The sequence below is a fragment of the Micromesistius poutassou genome (genome assembly GCF_964030765.1).
Source record: "Micromesistius poutassou genome assembly, chromosome: 15".
Lineage (NCBI taxonomy): Eukaryota > Metazoa > Chordata > Actinopteri > Gadiformes > Gadidae > Micromesistius > Micromesistius poutassou.
Window position 1 is genome coordinate 209,050 of NC_140285.1, and position 22,972 is coordinate 232,021.

The following is a 22,972-nucleotide window of genomic DNA, read 5'->3' on the forward strand; positions in this document are numbered from 1 at the left end:
CACTACCACAGTGTCAGACTACTGTTAGAGAGAGAGAGAGAGAGAGAGAGAGAGAGAGAGAGAGTCGAGAGGGAGAGAGAGAGAGAGAGAGAGAGAGAGAGAGAGAGAGAGAGAGAGAGAGAGAGAGAAAGAGAGTGAGTGAGTGAGGGAGTGTCGAGAGAGAGAGACGGAGTGTCGAGACGGAGAGAGAGAGAGAGACGGAGTGTCAGATAGAGAGAGAGCGAGACAGAGAGACACAGAGACAGAGTCAGAGACAGAGAGAGAGAGAGAGAACCCAAGAGGGATGACATGTCTTCCGTAGAGTAGTTCACAGACTACTCATGGAAGCGGCTGATTGGTTGCCCCCCCCCCCCCCAGTCCCCCCCCCCCCCCGCGGCGGCGGCGGCGGCACTAGCCAATCAGAGGCCAGCTTACCTGCGGGCTGTGCTGGAGCCGGCGCAGGTTGAGGGAGACGTCGTTCAGCAGGTAGTCCGAGTTGTCGGCGATGAGTTGCCGCGGCGACGCGTAGCCGCAGGCCCCGGCGACGGCGTGGACGCACGCCAGCGCGGCGCGGCCCACCAGCAGCGCCTCGCCGCCGCCGCCGCCGCCGCCGCCGCCGCCCCCCGCCTTCTCCAGCACGGGGTACAGCCAGGTCATCAGCAGGGGCCGGAAGGCGTGGCCCAGGCAGTGGGCGCCGCAGGCCACGCCCTCCAGCTGGATGCACAGCTGCCAGATGTTGCTGTTGAGCTGCTGGACGGAGGAGGAGGAGGAGGAGGAGGAGGAGGAGGAGGAGGTGGAGGAGGAGACCACCTGGAGGAGGGTGGAGCTGCTGCTGCCGACGCCACCGGGAGATATCGAGAGCCTGGATTGACTGAGCAGCTGGGGGGAGGAGGAGGAGGAGGAGGGGGGAGGGAGGGAGAGAGAGGGAGAGAGGGGGGGAGGGGGAGGGGGAGAGAGAGAGAGAGAGAGAGAGAGAGAGAGAGAGAGAGAGAGAGAGAGAGAGAGAGAGAGAGAGAGATGAATGGAGGACGTGGGTGAGGGAGATACAGTGAGATGCAGAGAGACATGAAGAGGGATGCAGAGGGAGGGCCAGAGAGAGAGAGAGAGAGAGAGAGAGAGGGCGAGATGGAGAGAGAAACCAGGAGGGATGAGAGTCAGATCTCATAACGTTGCGTGTCATGCATATCGGCGAGCAAAGGACCGACGAATAGCAAATGACTATTATCTATTATTGATTCAGGTGAATGATAACCCCTTTTTAATTTCACTATATGTAAAACACAAACATGTGACCAATAAAAAAAACGTTGAACTTTGGCGGGTGGCGATGAGCAGCCCGTTTACCTCCCGGTCCTGGGGGTCCTCGGGGTGCTGGGGGGCGGTGGCCAGGTTCCAGTTCCTCTCGCTGGTGTACTCCTCTATGACCGCCACCACCGCCGCCCTCCTGCTCGCCCCGTCCCCCCCGCCGCCGTCCCCCCTGTCCCCCCCTCCCTCTGCCGGGGCGTGGGGCCCCCACCACCCATCGCCCCCGGCCCCGCCCCCGCCCGACCCCTGACCCCACGTCGCCACGCCGATGCCCGCGGCCCCCCTCAGGGTCTCGTTCAGCACCATGGCCGCCTGCTTCCGGTACGCCGAGGACTCCCGGTACAGGTCCAGGAAGTGGTCCACCAGCAGGTAGGTGTTGCCGTAGTAACCTGCAGACCAATCGGACGCATGCGTTTTGATTGAATCAATTGATTCAAAACTGTTGATTCACATCACAGACAGGAAAAATCTGGATGATGAGAAAAGACAAGCGGAGCATGATCGAGCATAGGGCTAATAAATCAGAATTAATGTTAGTTTTGGTTTTTGCCTGCAGTGTGGTCTTTCAGCCACTGGGTGGCGGTAGAGTGAGCCATTAGTGGCCAGGGAATCGTTTCTAGTCGGCCTTCTCTGCTGTTCAGAGATTCTTAAAAGCTTTTTGCTTGGAAGTCAGGGGGATGTTTCTGGTAGTTTTTGTTTTTGTTTTGGCCTCGGCCAGCCTGAAGCTAGTTCCTTCGTTGTTATTTCGTTAGTGTTCTTCATAGAGTTGGGATGAAATAAACGCTTGTTTCCTTGAACGGTGCCTGGTAGTGACGCATCATTCCGCCCCCTTTCTGCTTTCTGTGTTACCTCCCCCCCCACGTTTATCCATTTAGGGTCGTAACAGCGGCGATAAAGATGGATTGAATTTGAACGTTAAAGGGTCCTAATTTCTATAGCCCTTTCATCCAAAGCGCTTTACAGTGTTGACTGACATTCACCCATTCATGCACACATTCACACACCGACGGCGGAGTCAGACCACGCAGGGCGACAGCCAGCGGGGTCAGGAGCAGTCAGGGTGAGGGCGTCTCGCTCAGGGACACCTCCACACTCACACGCTAGGGAGGAGGAGGAGCCGGGGATCGAACCAGCGACCTTGCGGTTACCAGCCGACCCGCTCTGCCCCCTGAGCTGATGCCGCCTCTATGGTGTAGAATGTGAATGTACTGTTGAATTAGGAGGCCATACGTAGGCCCTGCCTCTGACCACTGACTACGTGGTGGCGTGCCGGAGGGCGGAGCTCTGACCTAGCGTGCGACAGATCTCCATGAGCACGGAGAAGATCCTCTCGTCCCTGAAGTACAGGAAGTGCTTCCTCTGGGCGTGGCCGGCGAGGGGGTCCTCCGTGACCGCCCCCGGGGTCGTTTCCATGACGGCGGCGGAACTCCTCTCCTCCACGATGCGAACGTCCCTCACGTCCAGCTCCAGGACCTGCACGGGAGAGACAGGAAACAGGAAGTGCTGCTTTAAGCGAGGTTTACAACCCTGGTTTAGTCTGGCTAGGATGATGACTAGGATTATCAATCGGCTATTTGTTTTATTAACACATAATAACAATGCGTAGGCATTACTTATTATTATTACACAAATATGTACAGATAATTGTTATCATTTGTTATAAATATGTGTGTATGCATACACACACAAGATGAAAAGTTGGGGTCATGTGATCTGTGTTTTCAAACTTCATAGATCAAAAAGACTAGGAATTACCATGCTGGATGTAAACACTTCTGTTTAACACTTCATACGACCTTCCACTGTTATTCATTGATAAATATCCACCAATGTCGATACGACAATGAAAAACACTCAGATATAGTTAATAAGTATGGAACCGTGTTTGAGTAACAAACCCAGCTGCTAGATTCAGTGGTCCAGTCTCTCTTATCGATAAATATATTGAACATGGTATATATTGATATTGATCAAAGGTCAATCACGATACGATAATCTATTGTTTTATTGCCCAGGCCTTGACCAACGCCCATCTCCCTTCCAGACGGAGAATGAGGAGGAGGAGGAGGAGGAGGAGGGCGGCGGCGGTGGTTGCCACGGTGACACACCTGCATCAGGGCCATGGAGATGCGCTGGAGGTGGGCGGCGGAGTTGAGGGCGCGGCCGACCAGGGGCCCCAGCAGCTTGAGGTACCCCAGGAACACGTTGAGCACCAGCAGCTTCCTGTGGTCGTCGGCGGCCCTGAGGAGGCGCGGCAGCGAGGTGGCGAGGCCGTGCAGGTTCTCCGACAGCACCTCCACGAACGTCTGGCCGGGGCTGGGGGAGGAGGAGGCGCCGCCGCCGCCGTCGCCGTCCGCCTCGTCGCCGTGGCAACCGTGGCAACCGTTGCGCCCGCGCTCCGACGCCGCCCTCAGGGCCACCTCACACCTGCGGGGGGGAGGGAGGGGGGGGGCGGAGGAGAGGGTGGGGGTTTGGATCCCACGTTAGTGACGGCGCCCGTCGTCACGGCGATGAGCGGCCGGAGTCACGTCTAGAGCGGAGGCTTGAAATCAAAGTGGAACAAAGACCCACGGCCTATAGCAGCGCGCTGCTACCGCCTGGTTTACACCACCAGGAGAACCCGGGCAGGCTGCAGGGTAGCCATGGTTACATCAGAGGGAGAGCCCCTCAAAGCGCTCTCTTAACTCAACACCAGAGCTCAGACAGGTTTGGGCTGGTCCGTTTGATAACGGATAGTCATAGTACACGTGGTAGTCATAGTAATAGTACACGTGGTAGTCATAGTAATAGTACACGTGGTAGTCATAGTAATAGTACACGTGGTAGTCATAGTAATAGTCATAGTAATAGTACACGTGGTAGTCATAGTAATAGTACACGTGGTAGTCATAGTAATAGTCATAGTAATAGTACACGTGGTAGTCATAGTAATAGTACACGTGGTAGTCATAGTAATAGTAAACGTGGTAGTCATAGTAATAGTCATAGTAAAGTGGTAGTCATAGTAATAGTCATAGTAATAGTAAAGTGGTAGTCATAGTAATAGTCATAGTAAAGTGGTAGTCATAGTAATAGTCATAGTAATAGTAGTCATAGTAATAGTCATAGTAATAGTAGTCATAGTAATAGTAGTCATAGTAATAGTCATAGTAATAGTAAAGTGGTAGTCATAGTAATAGTAGTCATAGTAATAGTCATAGTAATAGTAGTCATAGTAATAGTCATAGTAATAGTAAAGTGGTAGTCATAGTAATAGTCATAGTAAAGTGGTAGTCATAGTAATAGTCATAGTAAAGTGGTAGTCATAGTAATAGTAGTCATAGTAATAGTCATAGTAATAGTAGTCATAGTAATAGTCATAGTAATAGTAAAGTGGTAGTCATAGTCATAGTAATAGTAAAGTGGTAGTCATAGTAATAGTCATAGTAATAGTAAAGTGGTAGTCATAGTCATAGTAATAGTAAAGTGGTAGTCATAGTAATAGTCATAGTAATAGTAAACGTGGTAGTCATAGTAATAGTCATAGTAATAGTAAAGTGGTAGTCATAGTCATAGTAATAGTAAAGTGGTAGTCATAGTAATAGTCATAGTAATAGTAAAGTGGTAGTCATAGTCATAGTAATAGTAAAGTGGTAGTCATAGTAATAGTCATAGTAATAGTAAAGTGGTAGTCATAGTAATAGTAATAGTAAAGTGGTAGTCATAGTAATAGTAATAGTAAAGTGGTAGTCATAGTAATAGTCATAGTGACAGTGGATCGTCGTAGTCACCTCTCCCGTACGCGGGGCTCCTCGTCGTTCACGGCCCCCACCAGGGCCTCCAGCAGGGGCCCCATGCACGGGGCCCCCAGGGAGCGGCCGCAGCGCTCCAGCAGGTGGTCCGCCAGGGCCACCAGCTCCAGCCGCACCCTCCAGTGGCGGTGGGCGGCGGTGCAGGAGATCAGCCTCTTCAGCAGGAGGGCCAGCCGCCCCGCCGCCCCCCGCACCCAGTCCGGGGACCGCCGCACCGCCAGCTCCCCCCCCGGGGGCCCCGGGGGCGCCGGGGCGGGAGCCTCCACCCCAGGGGCCGCGCCCCTGGGAAGCTGGGCGTCGCCCATCACCAGGGCAACGGTGCGGTACCACACCTGGAGGTCCACAGGAGGAGGGGAGGGTCAACACAGACGCTTTCTGACCAGGGGGGGGGTGTGCAATTATTGTTGTAATTACATTTTTTTTATTGATTGAAACTTAAAATTAAAAAATATATGTGTGTATATATATATATATATATACACACACACACATATATTTTTTTAATTTTAAGTTATATAATAATTATATAATAATAATATATATGTGAATAATAATAATGAAAAAGTTTGACTATTCAACTTCTCTGATACTGAATGTTGCTGTGACACCCATCACGTGGTGGATGTGGTGGTGGTGGTGGTTTGGGGTTGTGGTGGTGGTGGGGGGGGGGGGTGGTGGTGGATGTGGTGGTGGTGGTGGTGGTTTGGGGTGGTGTTGGGGTCGGTAGTCTGTGTACGTGGCCGAGCGTTGTCACGACAACGACACCACGTCAGTCACGGACGCCGACTGACTGACCTTGACGGCCCGGACGGTGACGGCGTGTCCCTGCCGGGGGTCTGCGGCCACCAGCCGGGTCAGCGCCACCGTGATGCCGGGCAGGAAGGACGCCATGGCGCTCCCCACCGCCCGCCGCTCCTCCTCCTCCCCCCCGCCGCCGCCGCCGCCGCCGCCGCCGCCGCCGCAGCCGCCGCCGCAGCCGCAGTCGCACTGGCCCCCCAGCGCCAGAAGCACGCCCAGGGCCCCCAGCTGCACCGCCCGGCTCTGCTCCGCCTCCGCCAGGGCCAGCAGCAGGGACACGGCCGCCCCCAGCCCGGGCAGCGCGGCGGGCTCGTAGAGCCGCGGCAGCACGTCGCCGTACGCGGCGTGGAGCAGGGCGCCCAGGCAGCGCAGCACCGCCTCCTTCAGCTCCTCCGACACGCCGGGCGCGGGCCGCCCCGGGTCCCGGGGCGAGGCGAGGCACAGGCACAGCTCCGACAGCAGCTCGCGCAGCGCGTCCCAGCTGCGCACGCAGGTGGTCCCCAGGACGTGGGTCAAGGCCTCCACCACCGACTGGGTCAGGCGCTCGCGGCGCTCGCGGCGCGGCGCGGCGGCCGGCAGCTTGAGGACGAAGCGCAGCGGGAACAGGACGTACTCCTGCAGCTGCTGCAGAGTGGCGGCGTCCAGCTCCCTCAGCCGGACGCCCAGCGTCTCCACGTTGGCCACGGTGGGCTCGCGCGTCAGCAGGACGCACGCCGGCCGCAGGTAGGCGAAGGCGATCTTAGGGTTGTCGATCTGCGTCATGGCGGGAGTGGACGGGGGGTTTTCTCGCTGGGGAGTGGGGGGGAGGGAGGGAGGGAGGGAGGGAGAGGGAGGGAGAGGAGAGGGAGAGAGAGGGAGGGAAGGAGGGAGAGAGAGGGGAGGGAAGGAGGGAGAGAGAGAGAGAGAGAGAGGGAGGGAGGGAGGGAGGGAGAGAGGGGAGCGAGGAGAGGGAGGGGAGACAGAGAGAGGGGGGAAGGGAGAGAGAGGGGAGAGAGGAGGGGAGAGAGCGAGCAAGGGAGAGAGAGGGAGAGAGAGGGGTGCGGGGGGGATGTCGATGGAGATAAGTCATGTGTTCATATGTTCAGTTACACTGCCGGTGTAAATTAAAACAATAGGGTGGCATGAAAATTGACGTGGAGGAGACGGCGATTTTGTGGAATGCACCAAAACAGCCCTCAAACATTCAAGGGTCAAGTCCTTAATTTGACCAGAGAGGAGATTGCTTCTGCCGCAATAGCTACACAGAGCGAGAAACACGCATACACAACCATTCATAAAAGAAGAACATGTGAATAAGCACAAACAAAACGGTAATGAAAACGCTATCGATGGCTAGTGTAGAGGTTAAGTTGTTTGACTCCCAGACACAAGGTTCCCGGTTCGATCCCCAATGTCGGCCAGCCTACCTGTAGGAAATCACGCCTCTGAGACATATTTCTCTGTATAAAATCGAACCTCAATAGCATCAATCATTTAAATTAGACACCTTTAAATCATGTAGAGTTGTACAGTCAGTCTTGATATAGACTACCATTGAATCAACAAGAGCCTACCTTAACCGTGAAGTTATTCAGCGATGAAGCGATGGTAAAATGCACACATGCATCATGTGGATCATAACATTGAACTTTAGAGAGAGCTGCGCTCAGCATCCACACGTTCGGGATGTTGTGTTCTGACGTACTAAACACGCGACTCGTCCCGACCGCGGAGCACGACGTGGTTTCCGGTCTTTTCGATTTATTTTCAAAGTAAATGCACACCGCAATCGTTTACCTCGTCTTATTTATCGGTAAATGATGTAGTTTGCACTCCATGTTTCGTTTTCTGCATAAATTATATCAATCGTCTTGGTTTATTCAGACGTATCTCCTTTAAACTGCGAATGAAATCCCATATCAACAAGCCTCTGGACCTTTACTTTGAAAATACTACTTTTCTAAACGGGAATCGTGTTGTCACTTCGGAAACTCGTGTTTTGATTGCTTCTCTTTTTTTTCTTCTTACACTTGGCAGCAGCACCGGTAGCTCCTCCGAAGAGCACGAATCGTGTCCGTAAACACAGACGAGCCCCTGGGATCGGGTGTGCACGATGTCGCCCCGGTTCCCCCGCGTCAGCTCCAGAGCCCCGGGGGGTCGAGGCGGTGCGGTCCATGAGCTGAGCCCGTCCCCGGACACACAGCCCGGCGGCAGGGAGGCTAGCTGCTAGCCGAGGACCCGAGGAACCGTAGATGTCGCTGTTATCCAAACGTCAACGTGAATTAAGTGTTGCCCTAAATGTCATTTTCATAACACAGGTTTGTAGTGACGTCTACTGCGTGAATGGGGGTCACTTGTGTGTGTGTGTGTGTGTGTGTGTGTGTGTGTGTGTGTGTGTGTGTGTGTGTGTGTGTGTGTGTGTGTGTGTGTGTGTGTGTGGTGGTGACATGAGTACGAAGCTAAGGTTAGCCTAGCTACGCTACTGAACACAGCCTGGCGTTCTGGTGGCTAGCTCCATTGGCTAGCTGGTGAATGTCTTAAGATCATAATAATAATAATAATACAGACGAAAGTGTGTTAAATATATCTAATTCGTTTCTCAGCACCTTTCATGTGTTACTTACTTAGCCATGCTCTCCTCAAGTCACTGAGGCTGGATAGATCAACTAAGCTTAGCACTGTCAAAAACTCATTGCCACATGTAAATGTGTGTGGCTGAGCATGCACTACAAAACGACAGTACGGCCGTCGTCCCTCTTGTGACCCCCTGTCTGTGTCGGTGCCTCAGGTTCCCGACGTGGACGCGCGATAGCCCACCGCAGTCTCGGCGGACACACACACACACACACACACACACACACACACACACACACGAACCATGGACGAGGAGTCGCTGGAGGCGGCCATCTCCGCCTACAGGGCCCAGCTCCAGCAGGTGGAGACGGCCCTGTCGGCGGGCCTGGACCCCGCCCACCAGGCAGACCTGCTGCAGCTCCGGGAGGACCTGGCCCAGCTCATAGAGCTGACCGAGGCCAGCCTGATCTCGGTGAAGAAGAGCCAGCTGCTCGCCAGCCTGGAGCAGGGAGGAGGAGGAGGAGGAGGAGGAGGAGGAGGAGGAGCCGCCGCCGCCGCCAAGGCCGGCGGGGAGCAGCAGCAGGAGGCCAACGGGGGCTTCGACCACGAGTTCGCTGCTTTCTACTCGGAGCTCGAGGGCCCGTCTGGGAGCAGCGCCGCCGGGAGAGTGAACGGCAGAGTGGAGGAGGAGGAGGAGGAGGAGGAGGAGAACGGTCACAACAACGACGAAGACGACGATGATGATGACGATGGTGCCGGAGACACGCTCAGCGGCACCAAGGTGCAGGCGCCGTACCGCACCACCTGGGGGACGCTGGAGTACCACAACGCCATGGTGGTGGGGCGCGAGGCGGCGGACGGGGAGGAGGCGCAGGTCCGGGTGCTCTACGTCTACCCCACCCACAAGTCCCTGAAGCCCTGCCCCTTCTTCCTGGAGGACAAGTGCCGCTTCGAGACCAACTGCAGGTAGGCGTGTTCAGCCAGACGCCCGCACACCGGGAGACGCCTGGTAAAGGGGGACGCCTGTGGGACCGCATTAACATTACATTACCTTTACATTACCTTCACTGTACAATTACATTACCTTACAATTACATTACCTTCACCATACAATTACATTACCTTTACATTACCTTCACCTTACAATTACATTACCTTTACATTACCTTCACCTTACAATTACATTACCTTCACCTTACAATTACATTACGTTTACCTTACAATTACATTACCTTCACCTTACAATTACATTACGTTTACCTTACAATTACATTACCTTCACGTTACAATTACATTACCTTTACCTTACAATTACATTACCTTTACCTTACAATTACATTACCTTCACCTTACAATTACATTACCTTCACCTTACAATTACATTACCTTCACCATACAATTACATTACCTTTACCTTACAATTACATTACCTTACAATTACATTACCTTCACTGTACAATTACATGACCTTTACCTTACAATTACATGACCTTCACCTTACAATTACATGACCTTACAATTATATGACCTTTACATTACCTTCACCTTACAATTACATGACCTTCACCTTACAATTACATGACCTTACAATTATATGACCTTTACATTACCTTCACCTTACAATTACATTACCTTTACATTACCTTCACCTTACAATTACATGACCTTTACATTACCTTCACCTTACAATTACATTACCTTCACCTTACAATTACATTACCTTTACCTAACATTTACATTACCTTTACCTAACATTTACATTACCTTTACCTAACATTTACATTACCTTCACCTAACATTTACATTACCTTCACCTAACATTTACATTACCTTCACTTTACAATTACATTACCTTCACCTTACAATTACATTACCTTCACCTTACAATTACATTACCTTCACCTTACAATTACATTACCTTCACCATACAATTACATGACCTTTACCTTACAATTACATGACCTTTACCTTACAATTACTTGACCTTTACCTTATAATTACATTACCTTTACCTTACAATTACATTACCTTTACCTTACCTTTACATCACATTCACATTTACATTTAGGGCGTTTAGCAGACGCTTTTATCCAAAGCGACTTACAATAAGTCCATTTGTCAGAAGAAGGAGAAACCACAATAAATTGCTCTCGGTACTGTAAGGATGTTCATAGAACCAAGTGCAAAGCACTGACATTTGCCAGATTACAATCCACAGCAACATATAAGGAGGAATAGCAAACACTTTTAAACACGGCTACATACAGATACGATGCCGGTAGGAGTCAAGGCATTTCGGGATTCAAACCCAGAACCTTTCGGCTCGGAGTCACAGCTGAACCACTGGACCGTAATTCACTGTAAGTCTCCACCTCTGGGCTGACGGGGTCTTTCCTCTGGTTGTTCCCCGGCTCCATGGGGGGTCTCCTCCCCTCAGGTTCTCCCACGGGGAGGTGGTCTATGTGTCGGAGCTCAGACCCTTCCTGGAGCTGGACCTCAGCCACCTGCTGGAGGGGTCCGCCTGCCGGGCGAGGCACGACGACGGCATCTGGTACCCCGCCCGCATCCTCGGTCAGAACCCCCCCCCCGTGTGTGTGTGTGTGTGTGTGAACTGTAAGGTTACTCTAGGTCCCTCTCTCTTCTCTCTCCCTGGGTTAGTATAGGTTACTTAAGGTTAGTATAGGTTACTTAAGGTTAGTATAGGTTACTTAAGGTTAGTATAGGTTACTTAAGGTTAGTGTTAATCTGTGTTCCCTCTCCCTTAGGTTAGTTTAGGTTACTTAAGGTTAGTGTTAATCTGTGTTCCCTCTCCCTTAGGTTAGTTTAGGTTACTTAAGGTTAGTGTTAATCTGTGTTCCCTCTCCCTTAGGTTAGTTTAGGTTACTTAAGGTTAAACTTAAGGTTAAACCTAAGGTTTTAGGTTATAGGTTACTTAAGGTTAGTGTTAATCTGCGTTCCCTCTCCCTTAGGTTAGTATAGGTTACTTAAGGTTAGTATAGGTTACTTAAGGTTAGTATAGGTTACTTAAGGTTAGTGTTAATCTGTGTTCCCTCTCCCTTAGGTTAGTATAGGTTACTTAAGGTTAGTATAGGTTACTTAAGGTTAGTTTAGGTTACTTAAGGTTAGTATAGGTTACTTAAGGTTAGTGTTAATCTGCGTTCCCTCTCTCTTCCTTCCTCCTGCGTAGAAATTGACAACGGCTTCTACACTGTGAAGTTTGACTCCCTGTTACTGAAGGATGCGGTCGTCGAGGGCGACGGCGTCATCCCACCAATGAGAGAAGACGACCTTTCCTCGTCCGACTCATCGGACCAAGACGATGACGAAGACCGCGTCTACGCCAAAGGTCTGTCTCGTTCTGTCCCTCTCTCTCTCACTCGCTCTGTCAAATAGCCTGTCTGAACATAGCCATGGCCGCTCATAGTCTCTCTCTCTCGCTCTCTATCTCTCTCTCTCTCTCTCTCTCTCTCTCTTTCATATAAACTGTATTTATATATATCTATTTATATATTTGCTTTGAGATAACTGTCATACTATATCTGATTGATTTCTGACCCCTGTATAGAAATTCATTGTTGGCAGAAAGATGAATAAGATGATGAATGTTATGAAATGTGCCCCGCCGAGACTCGACTGAACAACAATAAAAAAGTAAAAGCCAGTAGGGGGTAAAGACATCTCCCAGCACACACCACAACAACCCCCCCATGTTGCAGGAGTGTGTACCTCATTAAAACAAGCCCTGGCTGGTCTCGGCGACTGGGGGAGCCCAGCTGAGCTGTCTCTCTTCCCCCCATCTCCTCCTCCCCTTCTGGATCCTGTTTTCCATTTGATCTGCCTGATAACTAATATCGTCCTGTATTAATCATGTTATCAGTCTCTATTTCATTTAATAGAATATCTAATTTTGTAGTTATTGATTTTGAAGGCGCTATTATCCCGGTTTGGGGGGGGGGTTGTCTGTTTACTGTAAATTGATCTGCTGAGGATGATGGAAAACGCAATAAATCGAAGGGAAATATAGAACACAAAAGCACGGTATGGCAACGGGGGCTTGCTGACCCCCCCCACCACCCGTTAGGATCGCCCTCCTTTCATAGACGGGTTCCAATCCCCCTGGGGACTGGAACCCTACAATATCAGAATATTAATACACTAGAGTACACTAGCACAAGTTTTCAAAGGTAAAATCGAATAAAGTGTGTTCTCATCATAATATTGTTGTGATCTTGCAGTGGTCCAGTCCCACGCCGGGGACTCGACCACCACCACCTCCTCCTCCTCTGACTTCGGGGGCTGGGAGGCCCACACCAGGGGGATAGGCTCCAGACTCATGCTGAAGATGGGCTACGAGTACGGGAAAGGTAGGGCCGAGAACCCAGCTCTATGTCAGCCCCCAGTGCCTCTGTGGCCGGGTGGACATTGGTTCTCTCGGGTATTGGTAGAAGTGATTGTGTTAGTGCTATGATGTAAATGATATTAACTGTATATATCAGCATTAATATGCCGATGGTCTTAGTATTGATTAGTAATGGTATTAGTACTAGCTCAGTATCAGAGGAGCAGACCCCCTGAGTACTAAGTGTGTTCCAGGCCTGAGTACTAAGTGTGTTCCAGGCCTGAGTACTAAGTGTGTTCCAGGCCTAAGTACTAAGTGTGTTCCAGGCCTAAGTACTAAGTGTGTTCCAGGCCTGAGTACTAAGGGGAGTGTGTTCCAGGCCTAAGTACTAAGTGTGTTCCAGGTCTAAGCACTAAGTGTGTTCCAGGCCTAAGTACTAAGTGTGTTCCAGGCCTGAGTACTAAGTGTGTTCCAGGCCTGAGCACTAAGTGTGTTCCAGGCCTAAGTACTAAGTGTGTTCCAGGCCTGAGCACTAAGGGGAGTGTGTTCCAGGCCTAAGTATTAAGTGTGTTCCAGGCCTAAGCACTAAGTGTGTTCCAGGCCTAAGTGTGTTCCAGGCCTGAGTACTAAGTGTGTTCCAGGCCTAAGCACTAAGTGTGTTCCAGGCCTAAGTGTGTTCCAGGCCTGAGCACTAAGTGTGTTCCAGGCCTGAGTACTAAGTGTGTTCCAGGCCTAAGCACTAAGTGTGTTCCAGGCCTAAGCACTAAGTGTGTTCCAGGCCTAAGTGTGTTCCAGGCCTAAGTACTAAGTGTGTTCCAGGCCTAAGTACTAAGTGTGTTCCAGGCCTGAGCACTAAGTGTGTTCCAGGCCTAAGTACTAAGTGTGTTCCAGGCCTAAGTACTAAGTGTGTTCCAGGCCTAAGTACTAAGTGTGTTCCAGGCCTAAGTACTAAGTGTGTTCCAGGCCTGAGCACTAAGTGTGTTCCAGGCCTAAGTACTAAGTGTGTTCCAGGCCTAAGTACTAAGTGTGTTCCAGGCCTAAGCACTAAGTGTGTTCCAGGCCTAAGCACTAAGTGTGTTCCAGGCCTAAGCACTAAGTGTGTTCCAGGCCTAAGTGTGTTCCAGGCCTGAGTACTAAGTGTGTTCCAGGCCTAAGCACTAAGTGTGTTCCAGGCCTAAGCACTAAGTGTGTTCCAGGCCTAAGTGTGTTCCAGGCCTGAGTACTAAGTGTGTTCCAGGCCTAAGTGTGTTCCAGGCCTGAGCACTAAGTGTGTTCCAGGCCTGAGCACTAAGTGTGTTCCAGGCCTGAGTACTAAGTGTGTTCCAGGCCTAAGTACTAAGTGTGTTCCAGGCCTAAGTACTAAGTGTGTTCCAGGCCTGAGCACTAAGTGTGTTCCAGGCCTGAGTACTAAGTGTGTTCCAGGCCTAAGTACTAAGTGTGTTCCAGGCCTGGGTACTAAGTGTGTTCCAGGCCTAAGCACTAAGTGTGTTCCAGGCCTGAGTACTAAGTGTGTTCCAGGCCTAAGTACTAAGTGTGTTCCAGGCCTAAGTACTAAGTGTGTTCCAGGCCTGAGCACTAAGTGTGTTCCAGGCCTGAGTACTAAGTGTGTTCCAGGCCTAAGTGTGTTCCAGGCCTAAGTACTAAGTGTGTTCCAGGCCTAAGCACTAAGTGTGTTCCAGGCCTGAGCACTAAGTGTGTTCCAGGCCTGAGCACTAAGTGTGTTCCAGGCCTAAGTACTAAGTGTGTTCCAGGCCTAAGCACTAAGTGTGTTCCAGGCCTAAGCACTAAGGGGAGTGTGTTCCAGGCCTAAGCACTAAGTGTGTTCCAGGCCTAAGTGTGTTCCAGGCCTAAGTACTAAGTGTGTTCCAGGCCTAAGCACTAAGTGTGTTCCAGGCCTAAGTACTAAGTGTGTTCCAGGCCTCAGTACTAAGTGTGTTCCAGGCCTGAGTACTAAGTGTGTTCCAGGCCTAAGTACTAAGTGTGTTCCAGGCCTGAGCACTAAGTGTGTTCCAGGCCTAAGTACTAAGTGTGTTCCAGGCCTAAGCACTAAGTGTGTTCCAGGCCTGGGGAAGCAGCAGGAGGGCCGCGTGGAGCCCGTCATGGCGGTGGTCCTCCCCAAGGGGGCGTCGCTGGACCAGAGCGCCGAGCTCAGCCAGCCCAGGGCCGCGCGCCGGGGGGGCCCCCAGCCCCACGGCCCCCACAAGAGGAAGAGGGCGCCCCGGCCCCGGGCCCCCGGGGGCCCCCGCCGCAACGTCTTCGACTTCCTGAACCGCAAGCTGGGGGACGGGGGCGCGGAGGAGGAGGGCGCGTCGGCCGCGCCCTCCTCCGGCGGCTGCGGCGGCGGCGGCGGCGGCGCGGAGGCGTACCGCGGCGGGGAGGGCGCTAAGCGGAGCCTCAACGTGCGGCTGTTCCAGGCCGCCGAGCGCGTCTCCCAGACGGAGCGCGAGATCCAGCGCATCACGGAGGCGCTGCGCAAGCGCGCCGGGAGGTACCGTGCCCTAGCCTAGCCTAGCGTACCCTAGCCTAGCGTACCATGCAGTAGTGTGCCTTAGTGTACCGTAGCCTAGCCTAGCGTACCATGCAGTAGTGTGCCTTAGCGTACCGTAGCCTAGCCTAGCGTACCATGCAGTAGTGTACCTTAGTGTACCGTAGCCTAGCCTAGCGTACCCTAGCCTAGCGTACCATGCAGTAGTGTGCCTTAGTGTACCGTAGCCTAGCCTAGCGTACCCTAGCCTAGCGTACCATGCAGTAGTGTGCCTTAGTGTACCGTAGCCTAGCCTAGCGTACCCTAGTCTAGCGTACCATGCAGTAGTGTGCCTTAGTGTACCGTAGCCTAGCCTAGCGTACCATGCAGTAGTCTGCCTTAGTGTACCGTAGCCTAGCCTAGCGTACCCTAGCCTAGCGTACCATGCAGTAGTGTACCTTAGTGTACCGTAGCCTAGCGTACCGCAGTGCACTGTACAGTAGTTGACGGTAGCATAGTGTACTGTACCATACCGTAGCCTAGCGTAGCCTAGCGTACCCTAGCCTAGCGTACTCTAGCCTAGCGTACCCTAGCCTAGCGTACCCTAGCCTAGCGTACCGCAGTGCACTGTACAGTAGTTGACGGTAGCATAGTGTACTGTACCATACCGTAGCCTAGCGTACCCTAGCCTAGCGTACTCTAGCCTAGCGTACCCTAGCCTAGCGTACCCTAGCCTAGCGTACCTCAGTGTACTGTACAGTAGTTAACTGTAGCATAGCAAACTGTACCACATTGTACCGTACAGTAGCTGACTGTAGCGTACCCTAGCTTAGCGTAGCTCGGTGCACCGTACCGTAGTTAACCGTAACGTGCCCTAGCCTAGCGTAGCTCGGTGCGGCGTACAGTAGCTCTGTGCACCGTAGCGTACCCTAGCCTAGCGTAGCTCGGTGCGGCGTACAGTAGCTCAGTGAACCGTAGCGTACCCTAGCCTAGCGTAGCTCGGTGCACCGTAGCGTACCCTAGCCTAGCGTAGCTCGGTGCAGCGTACAGTAGCTCAGTGAACCGTAGCGTACCCTAGCCTAGCGTAGCTCGGTGCACCGTAGCGTACCCTAGCCTAGCGTAGCTCAGTGCACCATAGCGTACCCTAGCTTAGCGTAGCTCAGTGCACCATAGCGTACCCTAGCCTAGCGTAGCTCAGTGCACCGTAGCGTGCCCTAGCCTAGCGTAGCTCGGTGCACCGTAGCGTGCCCTAGCCTAGCGTAGCTGGGTGCGGCGCAGCGTGGCTGACGCCGGCGTGTGGTTCCAGGGACGTGTGCGTGGTGAAGCGCCTGGAGGAGCAGCTGGGCGCGGCCCGCAGCCAGCTGGTCTCCCTGAAGGCCCAGGAGCAGTCGGTGCAGACGCAGCACCGCAAGGCCGACACGCACAAGAAGATGACCCAGTTCTGACCCCCCCGGCCCCCCCACCGCGGCCCCCCACCGCGGCCCCCCACCGCGGCCCCCCCGGCCGCCCCACCCCGCTGCCTCGGATCCTAGTGCCATTAACAGAGGGGGACCCCTCCACTGACCTCTGACCTCTGACCTCTGACCTCAGGACGACCCCTTTCCCCCTCGACCCCCCCCCCCCCCCTGGAGGAGGAGGCTGATCCGGACCGCCGGTGGTCCTAAAGACGTTTGTTTCTTGGCTTTGTTTTTTTAAATCGGTGAGCCGCTCTCGCTGAGCGGAGCGGAGTCAGGTATGGATTGTGAACGAAAAAGAGCGAAGTTCTTCTCTTCTTCACTCACTTACTTTTTATATTATTGTTTTTTTCTTTCTTCCGGTTGAATTGTTGACGCGGGGAGCGGCAGTGTGTGTGTGTGTGTGTGTGTGTGTGTGTGTGGAGACACCCCTAAAGAGGAAGGTTTTAAAAAACGTTTTTTTCGCCTTCACTCACGACCGTGTTGTTTGAATACGGCCTTTTTTTTCTCCTCGATTTTTCAAACGTCTCCACCTCATCATGAACTCCACCCCCCCCCCCCCCCCCCCCGGTCATCCAGCGGTCGGTTCCGTGTCGACCGCGAATGACCGCTGGCTTCCAATAACACTCCGCAACTGTCCTCGACGTCATCACCAACGTCCAATCCCCTTCTGGTTTATCGGCGGTCACGTGACCGTCACGTTGACGCCCGCACACGGCCTTTCGCTGTAATGTTTTTTTCTGTACAGTGTACATAAAGAATACAGAAAGCTTCCCTTGTCATCAATTGTGCACGCATCTCATTTTATCTTTGCGTTTTCTTTTACCCACTTTTTTTACGTTATGAGTTCTCATCCTTCCTCTCAGATCTGCAGAGTCCCTCAGACGTTGATCAAGGCTCCCCTGCTCTGTGCCTTCCCTGTCGGGTTCATTATTGCCGGTCGTTCAGTGGAGGCCTTCGTCTAAAGCGACCTGCGGTGTTTCAGACTCGTGTCTTAAGGAGCAGGTGGGGGTTAAGGGCAGCGATCGACCCGTCTGCCACAGACACAGCCAACGCTCAGCCCTGAACTAATGACCACCCCATGAGACCTCGCAGCCTGGATACCTGGTAACCTAGCAGCCTGGGTACCTGGTAACCTAGCAGCCTGGATACCTGGTAACCTAGCAGCCTGGATACCTGGTAACCTAGCAGCCTGGGTACCTGGTAACCTAGCAGCCTGGATACCTGGTAACCTAGCAGCCTGGATACCTGGTAACCTAGCAGCCTGGATACCTGGTAACCTAGCAGCCTGGATACCTGGTAACCTAGCAGCCTGGATACCTGGTAGCCTAGCAGCCTGGATACCTGGTAACCTAGCAGCCTGGATACCTGGTAACCTAGCAGCCTGGATACCTGGTAACCTAGCAGCCTGGGTACCTGGTAACCTAGCAGCCTGGATACCTGGTAACCTAGCAGCCTGGATACCTGGTAACCTAGCAGCCTGGGTACCTGGTAACCTAGCAGCCTGGGTACCTGGTAACCTAGCAGCCTGGGTACCTGGTAACCTAGCAGCCTGGATACCTGGTAACCTAGCAGCCTGGATACCTGGTAACCTAGCAGCCTGGGTACCTGGTAACCTAGCAGCCTTGAAACCTTGCTACCTAGTAACCTAGCAGACTGCACTCACTCACTCACTCTTAAACGTCCAAATTCTCTCTATCTCTCTCTCTCTCTCTCTCTCTCTCACACACACGCACACGCGCACGCACGCACACACACACAGCAAAAGTAGTTTATTTTTCTTTGAGTGCTGTTGTGCTGAGTGCAGTGAAATGTTTCATGGTTTAATAGGGTCCTGTGGGTGACGAGGTCTGCTCTCACTCTCTCTCACTCTCTCACTCTCACTCACTCACTCTCACACATCCCAGCCTAAGTTGTGTGTTGGCTGACCACTCTCTTCGCCTGGTCACTAATATGAGAACACGCGCACACACAAAAATTGTTAAAAAGAAAAAAAGCTGCCACTCACGCACACACATTCACACACAACCGCACACACTCGTCTGCACATTGCCTCCTTCGCACACACACACACATATATGCACAATCCCTTCTAGACACACGCACACACAAATCCACACACCGCCTCCCCCACACACACACTCACACTCTGGTTTGTGTTGTGTGTGTCGTTGGGAGAAGGTGATGGTATTGCTCATTGAACCAGTTTCCCCAGTGCTCCAGTGTTGCTTCTGGTTGGCTGAAGGATCTCATCACGGGGGGGGGGGGTTGAGGTCAGGGGGTCAGGAGGTTCTGGGTTCGATCCCCAATGTCCGCGGTCCCCTAACCCTGCCTATCCCAGGTGAAACACAAGACGCCACTGAGGGTATGAGCGTCTGTTTGCCAAATGCCTGACTTGTCAATAGTGGTCCCTGTGTGCATAGAGGTCTTATGATTGACCGACACAGGAAAAGGAAATGCAGGAACTATTATATGAACTATTATAATCAACCCATTTTTTGTCATCATCTACAGCTTAGGAAACATTCTGCTCTTTAAACTTACCGTCACAGCCACCATTAACGAGGTACCATCCTGATCACCAAAACTATAATTACACCCTTTCTCTGTGCCCTGAATTGATGTGAGGGATCGCACGTCCTTATCTGGAAAGCAAATCAGGAAATGGAAATGATGGAAGGTCAGCTTGGTTTAAATTACAATCCTAATTAAGTGACTTTAACTTTGTGCCTCAGCGTTCTGCACAGAACCAACAACCTCCCGCGAACAAAAGCCAAGGAGAAGGCTGTTCGATTGTGCAGCGTGACGTTTAACCGCTCTATTATGTTAATCAAACCCTAAATGTTCTATCTTTTAATGAATCACGAAGACTGTGTCAATTTCATGCGGGGGGCCCCCAAACACGTTGTGCTCACAGACCGGCCCAGACAGGAGGCCAATGAAAACGATTATCCCGCGAGGCCCTCAAAGCTCACCGCAAAAACAAAGGAGAACCGAGCCGACTCTGTGGCGTCGTGTTCATGGTTCACTGTCGTTGAATGGGGGGTGTTTTAGTTTGACGGCTCAGGGCCCTGCTTAGCATAAACCTCTGCTCTCTGCGCATCCCTGATTAAAAAAAAATGAATGAGTAAATATTCAATGCCGTTCAGAAGTTTGGGGTCACCCAGATCATTTCGTGTTTTCCATAAAAACTCAAACTTTTATTCAACAGTTTTCAGCTGTGCTGACATAATTGCACCAGGGGTTTTCTGATCGTCCATGAGGCTTTTAACACGAAGAGCTGAACAACGTACCGTTAGAACACAAGGAGGGATGCCTGCTGGACGTTGGCCTCTGTACACCTACGGAGATATATTCCATTAAAAAGCGGCCGTCTCCAGCTCGAATAGTCATTTACAATACACAATAACAATGTCTAGACTGTATTTCTGATTAATTTAACGTTATCATAAATAAATTAAAAAAACATGCACATTTCTATCTATGAGACCCCGATCTTCTCACCGGTAGTGTACGCGACGGCGGCACGTCGCATCTCGTTGGCCGAGTACAAGTAGTGTTCTGTTCACCTTGAGGAAAGTTCTGTTTCCGTGTTGTGCTTCACTGCAGTTTTTCCGCCCTCCCTTTTATCGTTTCTTTCCTCCGTCCAGATCAATGCGGCCCTCGGTGCTGAGCCGTCTGAAATACTATCGTTTGTGTTCCGAGGTCGGCGCTAAGGTCGTCCGTCCTGTTTGGCCACTCACAGGTGTAGCGTTACCTGGTTCATCACGAGCTCAGTCGCCACGCCGAGGAGAAGATTGACCTCTCGCTCACTCGTACCCTCACTCTGTCACTCTCACCCTCAGCCGTTCACTCACTCACTCACTCTCACACACACACACACAAACTCTGATTCACTCACTCTGCACTTCCTCACACACACACACACACGCATGCAACACTTGCTCATAAACACACACACACACACTCCCTCCGGACCACCGCACACATGCACTCACACACTCTTTCACTCTCTCCTGCACCCACTTATACTCTTTCACTCACTCACTCCATCTCACCCTCACAAACCCAATCATTCCGTCCCTCAACCCCTCCCTCCCTCTCTCATTCCCTCCCTCTTGCCCTCCCTCCCTCCCCCTCATTCCCTCCCTCTCACCCTCCCTCCCTCCCTCTCTCATTCCCTCCCTCTCGCCCTCCCTCATTCCCTCCCTCTCTCATTCCCTCCCTCATTCCCTCCCTCCCTCATTCCCTCCCTCTCTCATTCCCTCCCTCCCTCCCTCTCTCATTCCCTCCCTCTCACCCTCCCTCCCTCTCTCATTCCCTCCCTCTCACCCTCCCTCCCTCCCTCCCTCTCTCAATCCCTCCCTCCCTCTCTCATTCCCTCCCTCTCATTCCCTCCCTCCCTCCCTCCCTCCCTCCCTCCCTCCCCCTCATCCCACATCCCATCAGTGGCCGAGTGTTTAATCTTTTAAATTGATACGGAAGCCCCGCATGCGGATCATAAAGCCAGTCACTCAGATCAGTCAATACCATAATGCGCTCCTCTCCGCGGTAAGCTCTTCAGCCCCCGACCATCACAGACTCTCGGCAGTGGCAGATTGACCAGATTTCAGACACTAACGGGAGTTCTGGACTGGAGTATGATAAGTGTTATTTTATAAAGCCTGCTTTTATATCCGTTTGTCTCTTCTTGTTATTTGTTTTGTTTTGATGATGGATAGCCCAGAGAAAATGCTTTCTACACTAGGATGATTTACAAAGTACACCGTAGCATAGCATGACAGCAGTTCAAACTATTCTGCTAACCACTGAGATGAATACGAATATCGAAATCCGAAAATGTCAAATCATATAATGTCGCATTCAAATACCGAACTCTGAAAACTGATAAAACTCAGTTATGTGTACTTCTTTTTCAACGGGCAAAATGTAATATATTTAATCCATTCATCAAACTTCTCCATGCTCAATGCCGGGTTTCGGGAGCAGATGAACCAGAGCACAGACTAGTTCTTAATATGGGTGAACGTGAAAAGGTTCAATAGCGGGAACATTGGTACCATTGTTTGCTTTAGAAATCGCTTTAGAAAAGTCCACATTGTTGAATGTTGATCTTATCAGGGGCGGTATTAGACTACGATGATATACTGCGGGTATACTGAGGATATTGGATTGATGCAAAATGGGCCCTGCCTCTCCAAAGCTGTCCAGTGTTAGAAACAACACCAGGAAACCATCAGAATGTGAGTCTAACCTTACTGTTTATACTGTTTCTCAGTGGCACTAAAACTCATTCAAGAAAAGCCTATTTTTAAATGAAAGTGATGGAATTGGGGAATGTGTTGAGTGATAAATTAAGAATGGATTACCCTTTTTGAATTTCTTGATGAAAAGCAAAGAAGCAGAAAATGTAAATAGGTTGATATAATTGAAGGTCAATGTTTTATTTTTGGTAGTACCTTGTTTAGAAGAAATAATTATGTATAAATATTGGGTCATGCGGCATCTTGCTTAATATACACACAAAATAGTTCTTTATAGAAAGATAAATCTTACTTCTGCTGTGATTTTACATTTGGTGTAATCGCTTTAAGTTTTAACATATTATCCCCACAAAATTTGTTTCCCAAGAAAATATTAAAACACAAAATGAAATGGAATTCTCCACATTTTTGAGGAACCACATTTTTAAAAAGGTCTTTGTAGCAACTGGCCCTACACACGCCTTACGACTTCAAACATCCTCTACAAACCCTGCATCCTTCACCACAGAGTCATGTCGAGTGTGTGAAGAAAATATAAATTCAACAATTGCCACGCTTCCAACCCAATATCAGACCAAAAGTACAGACTACATGTAAATGTTTGCGCTAGAATAAAGTGAAACACCGAAATCGCATGTGAGCATCGTAAAATTTGTCAACAGATTTAATTAGCTTGAACGTCCTCTAAAAGCACCCCCCCCCCCCCCCCCTCTCCCTTTCAGTCCGCAAGCCGCGATAAAAGATGGCGGCGGCGGGGAAGGAGGTGGAGGTGGTGAAGAGCGACATTTTTACAGTCGGGCTTTTGCCCTCATAAAGGATTTACACACCCCCCCCCCTGCCGGAGTGAAGCCAGGATACGTGTCTCTGGACCTCCCTCTGTAACCGCGGCGACCACCTTGGAGCCAGGAGATCTTCGGTTACCGACGGCGACCGCCTCGGAGCCGGGAGATCTTCTGTAACCGACGGCGACCCTCTTGAAGACAGAGAGGGAAAACACAGGACCGCTATATCCGTCCGTACGCCGA

General features: G+C 51.5%; 2 protein-coding genes and 1 pseudogene across 3 annotated transcripts in view; 2 read left to right on the forward strand and 1 right to left on the reverse strand.

Annotated features, from left to right (window-relative positions):
• tti1 (TELO2 interacting protein 1) overlaps positions 1-7,530 on the reverse strand; it is a gene marked incomplete at its 3' end in the record, with an annotated part of 14,785 nt that extends 7,255 nt beyond the window's left edge. The window contains exons 1-7 of the mRNA XM_084479955.1: positions 7,427-7,530; positions 5,871-6,662; positions 5,055-5,407; positions 3,393-3,711; positions 2,574-2,757; positions 1,324-1,673; positions 415-858 (exon numbers count right to left, since the gene is read on the reverse strand). Of these exons, the coding sequence (XP_084336081.1) occupies positions 415-858; positions 1,324-1,673; positions 2,574-2,757; positions 3,393-3,711; positions 5,055-5,407; positions 5,871-6,662; positions 7,427-7,525 (2,541 nt within the window). The 5' untranslated portion in view covers positions 7,526-7,530. The remainder of the gene's footprint in view (positions 1-414; positions 859-1,323; positions 1,674-2,573; positions 2,758-3,392; positions 3,712-5,054; positions 5,408-5,870; positions 6,663-7,426) is intronic.
• Positions 1-22,972, forward strand: part of LOC311359670 (natural killer cells antigen CD94-like) — a 164,129-nt pseudogene that overhangs the window by 10,082 nt on the left and 131,075 nt on the right. The window lies entirely within an intron of this gene.
• On the forward strand, positions 7,891-17,246 carry zgpat (zinc finger, CCCH-type with G patch domain). The gene is made up of 8 exons (XM_084479956.1): positions 7,891-8,170; positions 8,641-9,392; positions 10,864-10,997; positions 11,614-11,772; positions 12,662-12,790; positions 14,827-15,253; positions 16,536-16,699; positions 16,736-17,246. The coding sequence occupies exons 2-7, from the start codon at positions 8,731-8,733 to the stop codon at positions 16,672-16,674; spliced, it is 1,650 nt and encodes a 549-aa protein (XP_084336082.1). The 5' UTR covers positions 7,891-8,170; positions 8,641-8,730; the 3' UTR covers positions 16,675-16,699; positions 16,736-17,246.

Excerpts from the sequence above, each read along its gene's own strand:
- zgpat (XM_084479956.1), top strand. The coding sequence starts at position 8,731 with ATGGACGAGGAGTCGCTGGAGGCGGCCATCTCCGCCTACAGGGCCCAG. Across the intron at positions 10,998-11,613 it reads GTACCCCGCCCGCATCCTCG|AAATTGACAACGGCTTCTAC; the intron begins GTCAGAACCCCC and ends CCTCCTGCGTAG. Across the intron at positions 12,791-14,826 it reads GGGCTACGAGTACGGGAAAG|GCCTGGGGAAGCAGCAGGAG; the intron begins GTAGGGCCGAGA and ends AGTGTGTTCCAG.